The sequence below is a fragment of the Telmatherina bonti genome (assembly GCF_933228915.1).
Source record: "Telmatherina bonti genome assembly, chromosome: 2".
In the NCBI taxonomy this organism is placed as follows: domain Eukaryota; kingdom Metazoa; phylum Chordata; class Actinopteri; order Atheriniformes; family Telmatherinidae; genus Telmatherina; species Telmatherina bonti.
The window spans coordinates 19054693-19073465 of NC_136620.1; the positions used below are offsets into that span (position 1 = coordinate 19054693).

General features: G+C 39.0%; 1 protein-coding gene across 1 annotated transcript in view; it reads right to left on the reverse strand.

Moving 5' to 3' along the window:
- Nucleotides 1–8222: 8222 nt before the first annotated feature.
- The window catches only part of tmtc3 (transmembrane O-mannosyltransferase targeting cadherins 3), a 41590-nt gene continuing 31039 nt past the window's right edge, over nt 8223–18773 (reverse strand). The window contains exons 11-14 of the mRNA XM_079254839.1: nt 16654–16757; nt 14488–14657; nt 13893–14119; nt 8223–9976 (exon numbers count right to left, since the gene is read on the reverse strand). Of these exons, the coding sequence (XP_079110965.1) occupies nt 9102–9976; nt 13893–14119; nt 14488–14657; nt 16654–16757 (1376 nt within the window). The 3' untranslated portion in view covers nt 8223–9101. The remainder of the gene's footprint in view (nt 9977–13892; nt 14120–14487; nt 14658–16653; nt 16758–18773) is intronic.

Below are 18773 nucleotides of genomic sequence, written 5' to 3' on the forward strand. Positions count from 1 at the left end.
GATATAATTGAGTTTTCCATTACTGGTTCTTCACAGAGGCTTAGGTCACTTTCACATCAGCCTTTTTGATTCAAACACTTGTCCGTTTGCTCTGAACGTCCATTTTGTTTGAGGTATTGTGTGAATATGCAAACAAATTCCTATTCAGATCAAAGAAGCATGTTAGTCTGCCAATGCAGGTCTCCGTCTGTTTGAAGCGGACCAAATGCAGGAAGCGGACTGACACAGTGCATTATGGGTTCAGCACACAGATCAGTGCAAAAGACAACGAATTCAGGCTTGTGCGTGGGACAATCAAAATTTGATCAATCCAGACCATAAGGATCTGATGCAGATCAATATTTTGATGCTTCTGAGGGAGAGTGGAATATGTTTTTTTAAAAGGTCTGATTAGTTTTAGGAATGCGACATGAGCGGAAACTCAGTCCAAGATAATTTTACCATAAAGTGAAGCAAAATGTCTCAGAAACTGTATGAATCAAATCACTGGGTTTTATAGGGGTTAACATAAAGTAGTTAAAATGCTACTTCCCAGCAAATAGTCCGAACCAGTTCCAATAGTCTTCTTCTGAGTAGAACAAATGGACTGTTGCAGATGGTTCTTACAAGATTCAAAATCTCTTTAAAGGAAGTTTCAAAGTGCCTTTCCTTCTCTCTAAACCTAATCATCCACATGCAAAGCTGTGGATATATATATATATATATATATATATATATATATATATATATATATATATATATATATATATATATATATATATATATGTATATATACATATATATATGTATATATATATATATATATATATATATATATATATATATGTATATATATGTATATATATATATATATATATATGTATATATATGTATATATATATATATATATACATTTATATATTTATATATATATATATGTATATATGTATTTATATATATATATATATATATATATATATATATATATATATATATGTATATGTATTAATATATATATATATATATATATATATATATATATATATATAAATATATATATATATATATATATATATATATATATATATTATAACAAGAAGACAAGAAGAAGCCGCCAGGTTTCATCCAGTTTGTTTGGAGATCTTTGCATTGTGGTGTGAGGTTTACCACATTGGGTGAGATATATTTGAGCACCCAGGTGGCAAACTGGGCTTTTAAAGAAGTCAAGGTGAAGGGTCACATTTGCTCAAGGACTTAAAAGTCCTCTTAGTTAGAACCAGTTTTCTGACACTGGAACGACTTCTGCTCTTTTTGCCATACACCTCATCAATGAGCGACTAATGTGTAAGGGTCAGTGGATCCAGAGTGAGTAAATAAAACAGCGGTGACAGGAGCAGCCTTTCACCATTCAGGCAAAACTGATGTTTGATGGTTGCCAGGAGACTGAACACAAGACTTTCAGCAGAGAACAGATTTTAGTTTGATTCTTTATTCTGCCGGGAGTTGAGCTGATTTCTTACACCCATCATTTAGTCCGAAATATGTCATGTTTATTTATACTTAGACTTTTCTTGTGCAGAACTGTTGGCTGCACATCCACCATGACTCATTGTAAGAGGCAATGTATGTCCATCTTTTATTGTCCAGTTTTATTGAGTGTGACTGTGTGAATTGTTGCATCAGTTTCCTGTTCTTAGCTGTGTGGAGATGAACCCGGTGTGGTCTTCTGCTCCTGTAGCCCATCTGCTAGAAAGTTGGACGTGTTGTGTGCAGAGATGATATTCTCCATTAGTACTGGTGCTTATTGGAGTTCCTGTTGCCTGTCTATCATCGTCAACCAGTCTGCCCATTCTCCTCTGACATCAACAAGAGATTTTAGTCCAGAAAACTGCAGCTCATTGGATAATTTCTCTTTGTCTATGTAACCCCCGGAGATGTTTTTTTTTTTTTTTTTTTTTTTGTGAAAATCCCATCTGATTAGTAGTCCCTAAAATACTCAGATCAACAACCAAGCCATGGTAAAATTAATATAAATTCATTTTCTTCATCAATCTGATTCTCAGTTTGAACTTCTGCAAGTTGTCTTAACCATGTATACATTAACATGTATTGTGTTGCTGCCATGTGATAGGCTGATTAGATATTTACGTTAACAATGAACAGATGTACCTAAGACACAGGCTGGTGGGTGCAAGGTCTGCATCAATATAACGCCTTTTAACCTTAGCCAGCACAGAGCACTTTACAATGTGTTTCTCATTCGCCGATTCACACCAGCAGCAACACAAAAGGCCATGAAATGTGCTCATCTTCCACTGAAAGTAACTGAGGGTTCCCTGTTATGGGGTCTTCTTGTCCTCTTTGATACTCTCTGATCTGTATATATTCTCAACAATTTAAGAGTCCTATTCTACGAAGCAGGTCCTGGTGATATGGATTAAAAAAACGCTGTCAGGAAATTGTGCAGGAAATATTCTCACTGAGATGGTTGTATCATCAGGTGGTAAGAAAAGGAAAAGATGAATTTCATCTGCATTTATCTGCAATAACTGCACTAAGTAAAGAGGTGTATAGTGAAAAGAGAAGTGGAGTGTGAAAAATACAAGTTTTTGATGTCATGATGGTGCTCTTTCTAAAGCACTTAAAATGGCTTCAGGTTTTACTTGGCTTAGATATACTTAGATATACCAATGTGTTATATTGTCAAGGGACCACCAACACCCACTGCACCAGAACATGTACTATCATGTCCAGTAAAATGATGTATGATTCTATCACTATGATCCTTTTGAGAAATGAATATGTTACTATGTTTCATTAAACTCTTTATTGTATTTTTCTACAAGCGGATGTCATGTTATGCTTTATAGCTGTATTTTTTCCTGGACTTTGCCCAAAATTGTTATTTACAGTAAACTATAAAACAAGCAAACAACAATCAAGGAGTGAAAATTCTGGTATTTGGACATTTAGAGCTTTTACAAGAAGCTGTTCCAAATTTAAGCCGCAACGACCTTCAGCCCTGATTTAGTCCCTGAGGAACTGTAGATTATGTGTGGTAGACCAAAGCTGTCTAAAGCGGCTTCCACTGTTTGTAGACTGGTTTATGTTTAAGTTAATTGGACATGTAAGGTTATGTCATAATATTTAGGTGACCATTTGACCATTTTTGCAGCTCCACCCCAGATTCATTCACCCGCTTCCTTCCAACTGAATGTAATTAGATTTGACTTATTCTTCCCCTCCTTATGTAGTAATGTTTTACTTCTAGATTTAAGTAACAAAGCAGTGGCCCTGAGCAGTAAATTAAAGTGTAGTACAGGAAACTTCTGGTTGGGAAGGGTAAGATCCTAATAAACATTAGAGACAAATGCTGCAAGCTTATCAAAATGAGATACCAAAACCTATAAGCTGTAAGGAGGTGGGAGGACTGGTGGTTACACGGCTCAAACATTAAAAACTTATTCTGTCAGAACTCCAAATAAACTAGAGATTTACCTAGAGAAAAGATATGATGTAAGAGAGATATTTATATTCATACTACCTTTATATGTCTTAATCTTTTTACTGTAAAATTATTTACTGTTTTAAAGTCAACAGTGACCAGACAACATGTAAAATGTGTAAACTGGCAAAGCTTATTCCTTTTAAAAAATTCAGCTAAAAAGGGTTTTAGCTTGATTTTCTGACACTGATGTGGCAAATTAAAGAATTGGTCTTGGTTCTTTATGGTCTTCTGTTCTTTTTAAAAGTATTGCATCATTCAAATGTATATATTTTGGACCAGATAAAAAAATTGATGTGTGGTCTGATGGCTACACGGTGCAAAAGTGGGTAAATTGAGACTGTGGAAATTCTCTCAATGTAGAAGAATGCATGTAAAATTCCACTCTTTTTTTATTCCAAAGGAAGATATTTTCATCGTAACGTAATCAGAGGTCTGTTTGCAGCATTTTCATGCTTATTCAAACAATGCATCGCACTGAAAATATGTGCCGTATATAGCACAAAGCCTTGCGAATCAGAGCATGTTCCACTGAGATGCTGCTCTGTAGGTAGGGTTAAACATATGGTCTCAGTGTATACTGGCATGCTATACAAACTACATTTAGTTACTGTGTGCGGGAGTGAAATGTTTGTCATCATCTTGAAATAATCCACAAAGACAATCAGATACACCCACCAGACCTCAGATTTAGAGTGTCTCTTTTTAAAAGTACAGCTACAGCTTATTTTATAGAATAAATAGCTGAAACTTGACATATGCTTATGGAAATTTTTTGTGAACATGGAAAAAAAAAAAACTTTTGCCAGTTTATTATGAATTTTTTTTTTTAAAAGTCCACACTTCTTAGCTTATTGGCCCAGACCACCTGAGAAATAGGAATCCCCTGCTCTTTCAGAGATCAAAGTGTCCCTTATTTATAATTTTACCTTGCAAAGAAAAACTAAGAAAACTTTACTTTTTTCTGTCTACTTTAATCCTTCCTAAAAGTCAAGTTCCTAGTACAACTACCTCTCTGGGACGTCAAAGCTGTAACTGAAAGCATCATTCGCCACATCTTAGTGAGCCATATGGAATTGTGATTGAAAGGGCAGGTGTGTGAGCATAAAGCTTTGGGGCTCAACAGCACATCACAGTACACAAAAGCCACATTATGACTGACACCATGACAGTAATATTATGTTCTAGTCAAGTTAACAAATAAAGCTTAACATCAACACAGTGTTGATTGTTTTCTTTCCATCTTACATTCCCACAACTGTGCTTGTACAGCACAGCTAATATTCACTCTCATCTCTGTATGTTAAAAAATAAACCTTGTCAGCACCACAATCAAATGTAAAAAATACAAAGTATAATAATAATAAAAAAAAAAAAGCCACCCTATCAGTTCTAACTCTAAGATTCAAGACTAATAGTGCAATAAAAATGAATTGCACTTACCAAAATGATGACAATCAAAACTTTTACAAGAAAAATACAAAGATAAATGAAGTAAACAAAGCAGTGAAAAGCACTGAGTTCAGGAAAAGATTGACTTATCAGTTAAAAAATTGTTATTAGATCTATTGAATGGCTGTGGTTCTTCTGGCTTTGTAAGCTTCGGAGGGGTCAAAAATATCCTGGACATCCAGGAGAAAGTTGCTATTCATGATGCTTCCACTACTTATATTGACTGCAGCTCTTGACAGAAGAGTTCACATATGAGATTTGATGTTAGTCATCTTTTTATAGTGTACATGCAGACATACAGGATGGTGGAATTCGTGTTAACATTTTTCAGTTTTACATGATTCCCACCATGCAAACCTGCATGCAAAATATCCTTTAACCACAGAACAATGTTGTACTCAGTCCATCTCAAATTATGTTTGGCCCAAACATTTGATCATATAAAGACATAATCATTCTCACAAATGATTACAACTTTGCATTAACAAATTTTTGAGTCTATGACACCATCTTGCCTGTTCCTACTGTGACATGGGCTGAGGAACCAAAGACCACATTCAGTTTCTACATAATCTTTGTTCTTTGCTTGCAGAAAATTTTCCTCAGAACATCTGATGAAGTTACACACTGTAGATGATGGAATGTGTTTATTGAGAAATATTATGAAATTGACTGATGATTAATTTGTTTTTTGCAGTTTGCCAAACTTTGCCCATCTTTGATTTTGAGATAAGGAAGCCATGAGCGACCGTTCCTTTGAATGAACTTTAATCATTGTCTTGAAAAACCATCTTTTTCTTAAAAATTAAAGATGATCAAGGTGGCATTACGCTTTTTAGAAGAAATTTTGTCCCATGCAAGTACAAATACTAATGTAATGTAAACCTAATGTGAGCCTGAAGCTACTTAGCCGCTAATCAAGTCATATGCTAGCACCAGATTAATTTTAAGATAATGTGGGGGAACAATGTATTTAGGGACAACCCATCAACTAATTTGATCAAGATTTTCCCACTGATGCTGACAATTACTATAAAGATGCTTACAGTCCCTCAGTATCCAATTTACTCAACACTGACAAAGCTAGAGCTACAAAATTCATCTTAATTTAAACAGGAGGACTAGCAAAGATGCTAGCTAAGTGGAACCAATAAAAAGGTAAACCATAAAAACGTACCATAAAAAGGTAAATAAAACAACCAAATTTATTTCTATGACCATTTTAACTAGTTGAAAATATCTCCACCTGGTCGTCCAGATCATGTAAAGATGTTTCATTTCTCATTTTAGTTATCAGTTAAGGAAAGAGCTCACATGTAAACTCAAGATAGTGATGTTAAAAAGATGTTCAAACATGACTACTTTTGGGTTCCATACAGAGAGACTCTGCCGCTGTGTGCTCTTTTAATATTACTGAGGTATTGCTAGTTTACATGGTTATCTTAAATATGCTAGTCCAGCCTTTTGAGTAGCACTTGCTTTTTCAGCCTTATTTTGAACCATTTGAATCCATCCAAATGTCATCTGTTTAACATTTTGTGTTTTCTGTGTTCTTATTTGATGAGTTTTATATATGATTTTATTTCAACCTACAAATTATCTGTGTTATATCGTGAAGTCTAAAAAAAATTCTTGTTGCGTCCAGAATAGCTGTCTTTGGGATTTCTTCCTGTTGCCTGTTATGGTTTTGAAGCGAGGGCCACCACGTAGCTCCCAAATAAAAAACAGTTGGCTCTAATACATAGTACATAAACCTTTTAATCTTGAAATTCATAATAACTGAGGGTGAGTCCTTTTGATTGACAGGTACCGAATGTCCGGTTGCAAGACGGAAGTGTGTAGCACAACCATGGTTTTTAGCCAGCTAACAGCATGACTTAACTTTAACCCGTCTACCTTCGTTAGCGGGTTACCTCCCATTAGCTCCAGGTTAGCTCTTAGCTACAAGCCAGTAGGCATTTGATAGATGTCAATCATCCACCCCGAAGCTTACAGCACCTCTCTCTGTGATGCTGCCAAGATAGCAACAGTGGGAACCAACCAATGAGATTCACTTCAGCTTTTCAGAAACCTGCAGGTGACATCACAGACACTCCCTCCATCTTTTACAGTCTATATGGTAAATACACAGAGTTGCTGCCATGTATTCACAAAATGTGTTTAACCAACCAACTAAACAAGTGTACTTAATAAAATGACCAGTGAGTCAGTATATCTTTCACCAGGTGTAAGTCTGCAGCAGACAGGTTAGTCATTTAGCTGTTTTTTTATTTTTTTTTATTTTACTTTATTTAGTAACAAAGACCTCCCATCACCAATGGCTATTGCATAAAAAACACAAAACGTACAAAAAGAACAAAACAGACAAAAAGAACATTTTCTCAAACATTACTTACAGAAACAGCTGCTTCCATATTCAAAGCTTTACCTTCTTTAGTTGGGGCAGGCTGTTGATTATTTTGTTAGTGTATAACACTGGCATGGGAATCTGTGAAAAACTAAAATGACTTAAACATATGACACTGAACATTAGTGGTAACAAACTAAAGCACCATGAAAAAATAGCCAGACAATTAATAGTGCATATAAAAGGAATAAATAAAACTGGTTACGGAACCTTGAAAATGATTGTACAGAGATATTTCAGGTCAGCCCAGCCTAATCAGTCTCTCTCTGTGTAATGTAATTGAACCGTGGAGGAAAAAACAGGAACATCATGAGGGATGCAAAGACACGACTAGCTAGAAAAGGGGGGGAAAAAAAAAAAAAAAAAATACAGATTTGCCTAATTTACCTTGAAGAATGCAATGAATTTAGTGACCCCACTGCCTTGCAGCCATAATTACATGGCAGCTCATGTTAAGGTTGTGGCTAACAGGGCTTCTATTGACGGTTATGAGGCTCAATTGTTTTTGGTCGTCTTGCTTATTCGCTGTTGGAGCAGCAAATTGGACGAATCATCAGACCTCTTGGAATGCAGCCAATCAGGTGCTGCTTTTTTTTCCCTGAGAAAAACAGGAACTGGACTAATATTTGCATATTTTGACTACAGGTTAAGTTTTGTGACAAATGTTAAAAGTATATAAATTCAGCTACTAAAACCAGGGTTTTTCTGCAATGAATTATTTCATCATCATCATAACTGTGGAGGAGGATGTAGGAGATTAAGTTCTGCGACTATGCTAAAAAAAAAATTCCCACCCCACCCTCCCCTCCATGAGCTGGAAGCCACTTTGGAAAATGAAAACACATGGCGCTGCGGAAGACCATGCGTCACTGTTGTCCGTCATATAAAATGGGTTTTGTCCATGTCAAAGCGATATCCATGGGGTACTTTACCAAGAAAAACATCCACCTCAAATGAGACTGTAGTGTTTACAGGAGACAGTCATGGAATTGTGTGTGTGTGAGGGGGGTTGTGGTATGGGGTAATGAGACAAAAAATAATGAGATAATGCTCTCTAGATAGGTTCACGATCAAATATTGAGGGGAAGACAGCTGCGAAAGTGAGCATGATGATGTAACGGTAGGAAGTGCCAAGTGAGATCAATAAAGTTTAGCTGCTGCAGTGGATCACAAGCTTGTTGATGCTGAAGACTGGGGGCGGCTGTGGCTAGTTTGTTCACTGTGTGGTTTATTTTAAGCCTCACAGTGAGCCGATATTACTCAGGCTTGAGGAAATAAAGGGAAGTTGTCGTTTCCTTTAATTGTCCATGATACAATCATTGTGTTTTTAAAAACAATAACAGATGAGTGACTTACATCTTTGACAAAAAAATAAAAAAATAAAAAAAATAAAAAAGAAATCCAGTGATAAACAATGACTATACATGGAAAACAAAAATCGATGAAAAATTGCATTCAGATTAAGCTCTCAGACACACGTACATACACACAATACCATGAGATTTAAATAGATTATCGCAAATTGGCTTTGTGCTTATTGTTACATCAATTTCATGTGCAGAACATTTCCCTTCTTTACATGATTAGTCAAAGAATAAAAGGAGCTCACTGAACACTGTTAAATGTGAAAGACCAGACACAAAAATGGTGAATTGGTTAAGAATACAAATTTCTAGAGGAGAAGGAGGGAGCTGCAGTCTTCCTCTGAGCACTGAAGAGCTCGAACAAAAGTAGTTCAGCTATAAAATGATAACAGTGTTAATCACCACTTAGTATACGCTCAATCTCCTCAAGTCTCTTTAGAGCAGCTGCCCTTTTTTCTTCTATATCTTTCATCTCTTTAGTGGACTTCCCCTTAGTCCGCTTGCCAAACTGGCTACTGTCTAATGATTCAGAGTGGTCTTCCCCTCTACCTCCAAGGCTTTCTGCAGAGGATTTCCGCACATTCTTCTCCCTGCCAGCCCTCTCTGCAACAGCTTCAGCACCCCTCCCTTCCTTCTCACCCACAGCAGCGTCTTCTCCTTCCTTTACTCCCTGTGACTTTTCCTCTTTAGCTGAGGTGGTGGCTGCCTGTCGTGCAGAAAGTGGTTGTCCCGCTGCACTCATGGCAGCCATTTTATTACGCACGATACTCAAGTGGCGTTGCACATACTCCTCGTTTGGTGCCAGTGCCAGTGTTTCTTCGAGGCAGCGCTCTGCTCGCGGCAGGTCCCGCTCTTCAAAGTAGACCACGCACAAGTTATGTTTGCCTTGGACGTTGGTGGGGTCCATGTGTAGAATTCTTTTAAAACAAGCTTTAGCACCCCGGGTGTCCTTCTTGTGGTTCATTAGGATGTCGCCCTTCAAGATGAGGCCTTTAATGTGCTCTGGGTGGTGGTGCAGAAGCTCGTCCAGTACAGGCAGTGCATCCGTCTCACGTTTGGACTGAGAGTACAGCAGTGCCAGATTGAACAGGGCGCTCCGGAAGCCGGTCTGTAAACCAATGGCTTTTCGCATCCAGCGCTCAGCGGCCAAGTTTTGGCTGGCATCCATGGCCAGCATGCCAAGGTTAAAGTAGCCATTGGCGTCATCTGGCTCCTCCTTCACATAGGTGAGCAAACGGCGGTTGGCTTCAGGCCAGAACTTTGGCTCACCTGGAGGTAGAGATAGCATGTAAGCACAAAACAGAAAATAATTAAAGAAAACCCATTTAGCTTTGATGGACAAGCTCAGTCCATGCAAGCTGCATGAGACCAAGTATACTGGAAACAGACTTAGAAAGTGTTTCACTTTAAATTTTTTGATGGACTTTAGGTGATACTTTGTGCAAAAATTGCATCAGAATGGTCCAGATGTACAGAGGATGAACTTCAATATTCCTTAAAGTCATAAGCCCCGATTCCACCAAGGGGTTCCAGCTCGAAAGGGTTTGATGTGGTTTGATTTGTTAAACCCTTATCTCTGCTGCACGCAAATGTACCCTAACCTGGCAGGTTGGGTATAAGCCAGATAGTCATGAATGAGTTGGCTATGTTAAGACATAATGTCTTAGCAGTGCAATGCCTTTTCTTTATTATAACAAAGAAGAATGTGTATATTTAAAAATGCCACCTACCAGGTCACAAAGTCCTAATGATTATTTTATCCAATAAATCAGTTGCAGCTTGTTTAGCTCCAGACTTTAATACCAGATTGTTCAAGACTGGAACCCAACAGAGTGGTCCCTAAAAAATGTAACATGGTTTGAATTGGATAATCTGGGACCCTACCTGGCTTTTGCTAGTGAAAACTAAAAAAAACTGCTTACCAACCCATCCTGCATTGCACCAGACTCTCTGGGGGGAACATTACTATTTTTGAGAAAAGCAAATGATTACATTTCCCATGACCATTAATGCTGCTTGTCTACATGCGTGGTTGTGTTAGTCCAGCTGCTAACATGTGAAGTAGTGCAGGAAAACCAAACATTAGGTCACTATTTTAACCCTGGTTCTCTGAGAACTGAGCGAGGTATCTCACTGTAGGAAGTGCCCTTTGGTGTAACCAATCACAGAAGCTCAATTATTACCAATCGCATGTTTAGCAAGGTGGCACCAATCCCTGAGAAATGACTGATATTACAAAAGCCATCAGCCTAATCCCACTTAAAGGCTTTCAATGAGAGCGAGTTCCTTCCGTGAAACAGAGCTGGGTGTTGGTGAAAATTTTCTCCTGTGTCAAAGCTTTATTTCGGGGCTAAAATACTCTCATTTCTGATTTGGAAAAAAATGCTCTTGACACCGAGACCCAGGCCTGTCAGGCTGCATAACAAAGTCAAAGCATCGTTCCGTGCCGGCATATATTAGAAAACCAAAATATCCAAATATGACAGCACTCTGAGGTTAGTTGTGCGAGAGGTTCAGAGGAGTTTTGACACACTTGCTAAACACCCTTGGGACAAGTGATGAGCCTGGGTGGGAGTGTCTGACATTTGTATGCCACCCTTCGATATACAAATCTGAGAATTTTTGTTTGAGAAGGACAAATGCCTAAATAAAGAATAGGCATCCTGCAAATATATCAGCATCAGTCTGTCACCTCAACCGGAACAGAACGTTGCATGCCAGCCTTCTGAAAGAATTTGCAGAGGGGGAAGTTGAGTAAACATAAATACAAGAGGGGGTGTAATGATTCTGTCTTCATTGGAATGAGGAAATATCAGAAGTAAAAGCAGTTATTAGATGCCTCTACTGCTATATGAATTTGCTTCTCTAAAGTTATCACAGCAGACCCCGCAACTACAGACCAAAAAACTCCACTGAAACTCAGTGTCATTGTGGCAACGGTGGTTCACACCCATAAATGAACTGCGCATTCACATCATTCCCCAGCTCTGAAAGCAAAAGAACCTGGGGGTTGAATATCAAACTTGGAGAAGCCATGCTCCTGGCTGGAAACAGGCTGCCTTGCACTTTGCACACCTCTGGCAGCCATAGCTGCAAAACCCTAATATTTATTGCTGTTGTGGCTGGCAAGGTGCGGCTTTGCAAGGAGGGCAGAATTCAAAAACCTTTCCCTGTTTCTTCATTGGTGACAGCCTCCCCAAAAACATCCTTTTGCAGAAGCTTTGCTTCCCATAGAGGGATACCGAGTGAAGTTTGCAAGAGAACTCAGCTGTAAAATGAGTTTAAGAAGTAGTGCAGTTCCTCAGCCTTGAGGTACTGCAGGATAACAATGGCTCCAGGAATGTACAATGTCGGTACCATCAAAATGAGTCAGAGAAACATATTTTTAAGCTTAGAACGCTACACTGCACTACATTAAAGGGGTTAAATAAATATGTAACATTAAATGTGTCCAGTTGCACTTAATTCAGGCTTAATTGTGCCCTTTGCAAAAGTTTTACTGGTAGTAATTATTTTGGAAACTTTAGGATCTGTTTGCCACTTTAGCTGCTGATTAAAATTAGTCATTTACAGTCCTACAATATATTTCAAATGGTTTATGGAATCTAAAATAACCATATCACAACATAATATTTATGTCATATTATATGAAACACCATCAACCCTGCTACAGACTGGTGATTTGTCCTGGGTAAACCCAGTCTCTTACCTGCTAATACTGCTAGGAAAGACTGAAGCCCCACACAACCCTGAACTGGTCAATAGAAAATGAACGAATGGATGGCCATATGATAGGATTTGTTTGGTTGGTGTTTAATAGGTATTAATTAACATTTTCCTTGTCATCTGAAGTGTTTGGCATCTTTGCAGCAGTAAATATTTGGGATTCAAAGCCATCTTTAATGAAGCAACACAAACTATGTAAAATCTTAGAGATTAAAGGGGGAAAGGATCTTCTGAAGAAAATAGAAGAGTAAAACCTGATCAACCCCATTAAAAAAAAACCTGGAAAGGAGATCCAAACAAGTATCTGATTTAATATTCACCAGACCTCAAATATGAAGCTGACTGCCTCCTGAATGAAAGGAGCAAATTAAGTGTTTACGAGCAACAACAGAAACTAACCAAAGGAAGAATGTAAAATAACTGGCATGCTCGGAGCGCTGCTGCCATTTGAACCTTACTGTACTAAATCAATCATGAGGTGACAAGAAACTCAACTCAGACTTTCTGTATGGCATTTCTGGGCAAGTCAAGTTTGTTCAGTCTGACTCTAGGATACTGTTGAATAGTGCTGCCTTCTGAGAAAGCTGACTAAATAATCCAGCTGAAGCAAAGAGTGACTACAAATGGGAAATTTTAGATGTGAAGTTTTCCTGCAACTTTGCAGATAAATTTGTCCTTCGTACATAGAACTAGATGACAGAGTAGCATTAAGACAAAAAAAAAAACCATCCCAAGATGCATCAGAATTAAACAAACAGAAGCACACCCTGCTGCCACCTTAACTCCACATAATTTTGTTATTGTTCTGTAAATCTACAAAGATAAAATCAAATAAATACATTGTACAGAGAACTCAGGCTGACCTGCAGGTTTCCACATGCAGGAAAAACTAACATAAAGTGCTTAACATCCAGTCAAACCTGCTGCAAGTAAAACTGTTCCTTAAATGTTATTTTTGTCACCAAGTTGCTCAAGCATGATCTGACAGAAACCTGGCGACCAAGACTGAGTTAGTGCATGCAGGTTTCCTTCAAACGTAACGGGCAATTCTTTAGAACCAAGTCACACCCTAAAAGTAATATAAGGGCAGTTTCCTTTGTTTTTCCTTGCTGACTTGACAAGGTCTTAAAAAGGTAGAACTCTTACTTCTCATAAGAAAATGGAGACATGGTTAAAGCTGATTTTTGCACAGAAGGAATACAACAATTTACACTGTATGTCCACTTGGGCAGTAAGTTTTTGTGGCATAAATTACACCTTCTTTACCAATTACATGCATGTGCATCTCTGAAAACAACTTACTTGAATAAGGAAAGCAGATGATTGTTGTTTTGAGAAGAGAATGCAGAAAATATTTGACCTGTTAATGGCAAGCATGTGCATGTCCCAGCTGACCTAAAAGGGAACTTAAAGATGCATAAACTGTGTCTGCAGAGCTTTACATTTCTATATAACTCACCTGATTCCTGCATGAGGAGTGCTGAGTTGAACAGTGCCAGCTTGTGGCGTGGATTGAGCTCCAGAGCATGGTTGAAGTTCTTCAGGGCCTCTGATGGGTCTTTCATCTCAATGTTAACAATGGCTAAGTTGTACCACAGGTCAGCGTTGGAGCGATCGAGCTCCAGGGCTCGGAGGTAAGCGTCGCGGGCTTCTGTCAGCTTGTTCATCTTCAGCAGTAGCTCGCCTCTATGTAAGAAAAAGCAACATTAATTGTAGTGGATGTCTTAAACATGGAATATAACAATAAATCCAACTTCTTTTTTTGTAAACACAGATCAAACAAATCCCATAATGCCACATATTTCAAGATGCCTGCATGCACCAAATAACTAAAATGTAGAAAAAGAAGCACAGATTACAAAACTGGAACGATAGACTGAAATGGACAAACAAAAGATGAGCCTCATTTACTGAAATGCTTTGCAGCACAAATTATGGTTATCATTTAAAGGTCATCTTGGTAAGGAAGGAATTGAATTAGAGGAATCTGTGTGCTATGTGGCATTTTAAAAACAGACTGGAATCAGATTGCTGCAAAGTTCAGAGCATCTTGCCTGCTGATGTAGGCTTGTTTGAAGTCTGGCCTCATGCTGATGGCTTGTCTGTAGAGCTGGTCGGCTTCCTCCAGTCGCGAGTCATTGGCCCGAATCAGATTTGCTAGGTTTATGTAGACATTGAGATGATTAGGGGCCACGCGCGTTGCATACTTCTTACCCGGAATAACCTGAAGACGATTCAAAAGATGAATAATCAGTCTTGAGTGCTTTTGTAACATCTGAGACATTTAACTAAAATGTAGAGGACGAAAATACGTCCGCATTTTTTCCTAGGAGGAAACTGTGATGATGTTTTGACTCAGCGTAATGGATACTTTGAGACTGTAGCTTATTTTCCTGACAATCATGGATCTAAATCTAGATGCAGTCTCGGTAGTTGTGGCATCTGGTGACAGCTGGACACTGACGTCAGACTCATCTGTTCACACTGGTAAACAGGCAGATGAAGGTGAAGCAGATTGTGTGTGGGGGGAAAAAGGAAAGAAATAACAATAAAAAAAAATAATAATTAAAAAAAAAAAAAAACACCAAAAAATATTTTAAATTAAAATATTTTTTAACTTCTTTTCTGAAAAGAAAACCAAAATAATGAAAGAGAACACATTAAAAATAAAATAAACCAAACATATATTTTAAAAGATTATAAAATAAAATAAAACCCACACACTAAAAGCTTAAACATAATAAAGACTGAGGTCTCATCCTGGAGACCAAAGGTTATGCTACACTTCCAGGAAAAACAAAGGCATTAACCAAAAAATGGATACAAATAAGAACAATTTACATTTTTTTTGTCTGAATGGACCACCCAATCTGCCGCCATCAGGCTGTATAAGTGTGCCTATGAGTATAAGTTTAAGTTTTATATAAGTAAAACTACGACATATTGCAATAAAACCGCCAAAGTGTTTTAGCAATCAGATCTATCATCCACACGAAACTGGCGATTAGCCTCCACGAAACCGATCATGTCTGAAACCAGGTACCAAGATGGATCGGTTTGAAACGTCCATCATCTGTGTTCTGTCAAGACTGCATAACCGCACAACTGGAGGATATGATGACAATGGGACGAACACGCATCAAACACAACAATAATGGTGCCGGTGGCCAGCTGCGTTGTGGTGCTACTTCAGACAGTCCTGCTTGTTTACAACTTTTAAAACAGTTTTGTGATACTATACAATTAACAGTAGCGAAAGCAGATACAGAGAACAGTTTATGTTACATAAATGTTTTATGAACTTCCTACAAGTAGTGAACCTTTATCTGAGCATGCACTAAGTCTTGTTCTTCATCATAGCGCCCTCCACAGCCTTGCAGTATGAACTACTGCAATTTTGTGGTGATGATGAAACTTTTCTCTTAGTTTACGTCACCATTTTCACACCTGAACCAGCTTCAGTGCTGTGTTGACCATAGACCGTATAAGAAAGATCGACGGAGCCTTAAAAGTGGAGGTTAAAAGTGAAGCCTATGAGGAAGTGGGTAAAACTGCAGTTCCCCTTTCATCCACTAGGGGCTGGCTGCAAAACAGAGCGAATCCCCATACACTCCCATGTTAAAAAGGCCAACTTCACAGCAGAAATAAACATGTTTACAGCCTGGTTCAAAAGTCCATTTTAGGTTTAATAGATCAGGTTTACCTTCATGACAACTGTGGGGGCAGTGAATATTTCCCTAACTCGTTCGTTTAAAAGTAATTTAATCTCAAAATTTGGCATATTTAGGGGCATGTCCTTTTGATTGACAGGTACCCAATCTCCCGCTTCAAGTAAGAAGAATGTAGAACAACTGCGGTTTTTAGCCAGTTAACAGCGTGACTTAGCTTTAGCCCGCTTACCTCTGTTAGCTGGCTAGCTCCTGTTATCTCTGGGTTAGCTCTTAGCTACAGAAAGCTCGGAGTTCACTAGATGTCAATCATCCACCATGACACTCACAGCCCCCCTCTCAGCTCTACCTTTACCCATAGTTGTATTTTCCGGGCGAGACGACACGCATGACGGTGCCAAGATGGCGATGGTAGGAACCACCCACCGAGCTTCAATTCAGCTCTTCAGAAAGCTATGGGTGACATCACGGAGGTTGTGTCCATCTTTTTATATACTGTCTATGGTGTTGACATAACTTCAGCTTGTATCTGGCAGCAAGTTGATGTAATACCTGTGGCATCATAGATTTGGCAACCAAGTAAGCATCCTCTGCCTCTTTGGACCGGTTCAAGTTCTTGTAGGTTCTTCCAACGTTCATGTGAGCCCCGATGTCATCTGCAGTGTAAGTATACAAATAAGGAGAGAAAGAACAAGTTTACAATTATCGCATGCTAATCTTCACTAAGACATTTACTACTTACAACTCCATCCTATTCCCTGTGATATTAAAAATATATATTATTTTTATGTATATTTCTGAGAATAATGCCAATTTATTTCAAGGAGGCTAAAACCCCCAAAATTCCGACTGGGTCCATTTGGAGAAGCAGAACTGATGCCTGATTAGTACTGCAGGAAATTCTCACTGGGTGAATGCGTTTACGTTGTTAATCTAAGGGAAAAACTCCTGGGTGGCGAACCGACAAAAGCGCTGATGCCTCATCTGATGACAAGTTTCCTGAGAACTAATGAATGAAAAGAATCTGGAAAAAGGTGGGAGAAGCCAGTTGTTGTAAGAGCACATTTTCTCAAATAAAATGAACTAAAGAAAAAAAGTCAGTTAAGGTTTGTTTAACTGCAGTCATGAGATTATGAAACATAAATGGATGGTCTCAAAAACAACAGACTGGGCTTTTAACCATGTGTGGAGAGAAGATCAAGAACCACTATGGAAGCATTCAATGCTTCAACAGATACCCTTTTCATCACCTCCAGAATGAACCCATTCAGTTTTACCCTCATTGCATAAATCACCCTCTTACGTTAAGCTGCACCACATTTTTCACAGTTTATATTTATACTGCTTGTTTCTTTTTTTAACTTCTTTTTGGCCCTGCAAAACACACATTTTGCAGTTTTTTCATTATATCTTTATTTTTCCTTGTTGATGATGGAGACTAACAACTGCAGGAGGAGAACAGTCTGTTGTTAAAACAATCCATCCATGCAATTTTGGGGTAATAACATTTTTAATGGGTCACTTTTAGCTTTGTTTATGGCAAGAATTCACCACGGCTTACACAACATTCTAACACCTTGGGTTGTGTAGGGTTAGTCAAACGGCATAATCCCAAATACTGTCACTGGGATTAAGGTCTGGACTACAAAAGGGTAAAGTAAGTGATTTTCAAGTTCAACTAATCGGACCATTTCTATTACAGGGCCAACTCAAAGAGACGACTGCTCACACTCACTCCTAGGAAAATTTTAAAGTGACCAGTTAACCTAGCATGCATTGTTCTTTTTCTAACTTCGCTCGGTGTTTCACTATGGGAATCGCTTATGCGTGACCAACTATGGAAGCTCCAATGACACCACGTCTGTCTGTGACAGACAGGTTGAGCCGTACCCAGGGCTCCGCCCCCACATACAGATACGGCCAACCGAACCCCCTCCTACTCATTCTCGCTTTCTTCCCGTGTGGAACTACAGCGAAGCTCCCTCAGCGCGGTCGGACTAGCTTGGTCTACTGTTTAACTGTTCGCAGGCGTCCCGTCAAGGAGCACGTCGCCGAACGCAGTTCCTGGCTCTGGTCTGCAACCGTGTTGAGTAAGACGTTAGTTGCACAGTCGTCGGATAGGCAACTGCGTAAAGCAAGCTGTGTCCAACCGTCTTTAACAAGCGGTCTACTGTCTCCCGTGTGACTCGGGCTAACGCGTCAAGGTGATTCTGTTGTTGGTCTGACATTAACTTGTTAGCAAGACCGTCTGCTTCAGCTAATGTGTCACGGCGAGCTGATTCGGACATTAAGCGGTAAGCTCGGAAATAACCATCCGACTGGTGCTCACGTGTTACGACGAGCCTGTTTCTTCCCCGCATTTCTGCTATGGCTGCGGCTGCCACCCCCGCCAAAGGGTCGGAACCAAAAACTAAGGAGGCTGCATCCTATGCCCTGCGTCGTGCGGGGCCTAAATCTCGGGCAGGGACCCTCATCCGATGTGCATAGTTTGCATGGGCATTAAACACGCCCAGAACTCGCTAGCTAACCCGCAGGAATGCTCCCACTGCTCCGCCATGCCCTAAAAGATCCTCGAAAGGAGACTGAGGGTGGCAGTAGCGAACAACCAGGACCCCTCTCTTGCCAGGACCACAGCCGTGGCTCCAGGTGACATCCATCACAGCCACCACGAG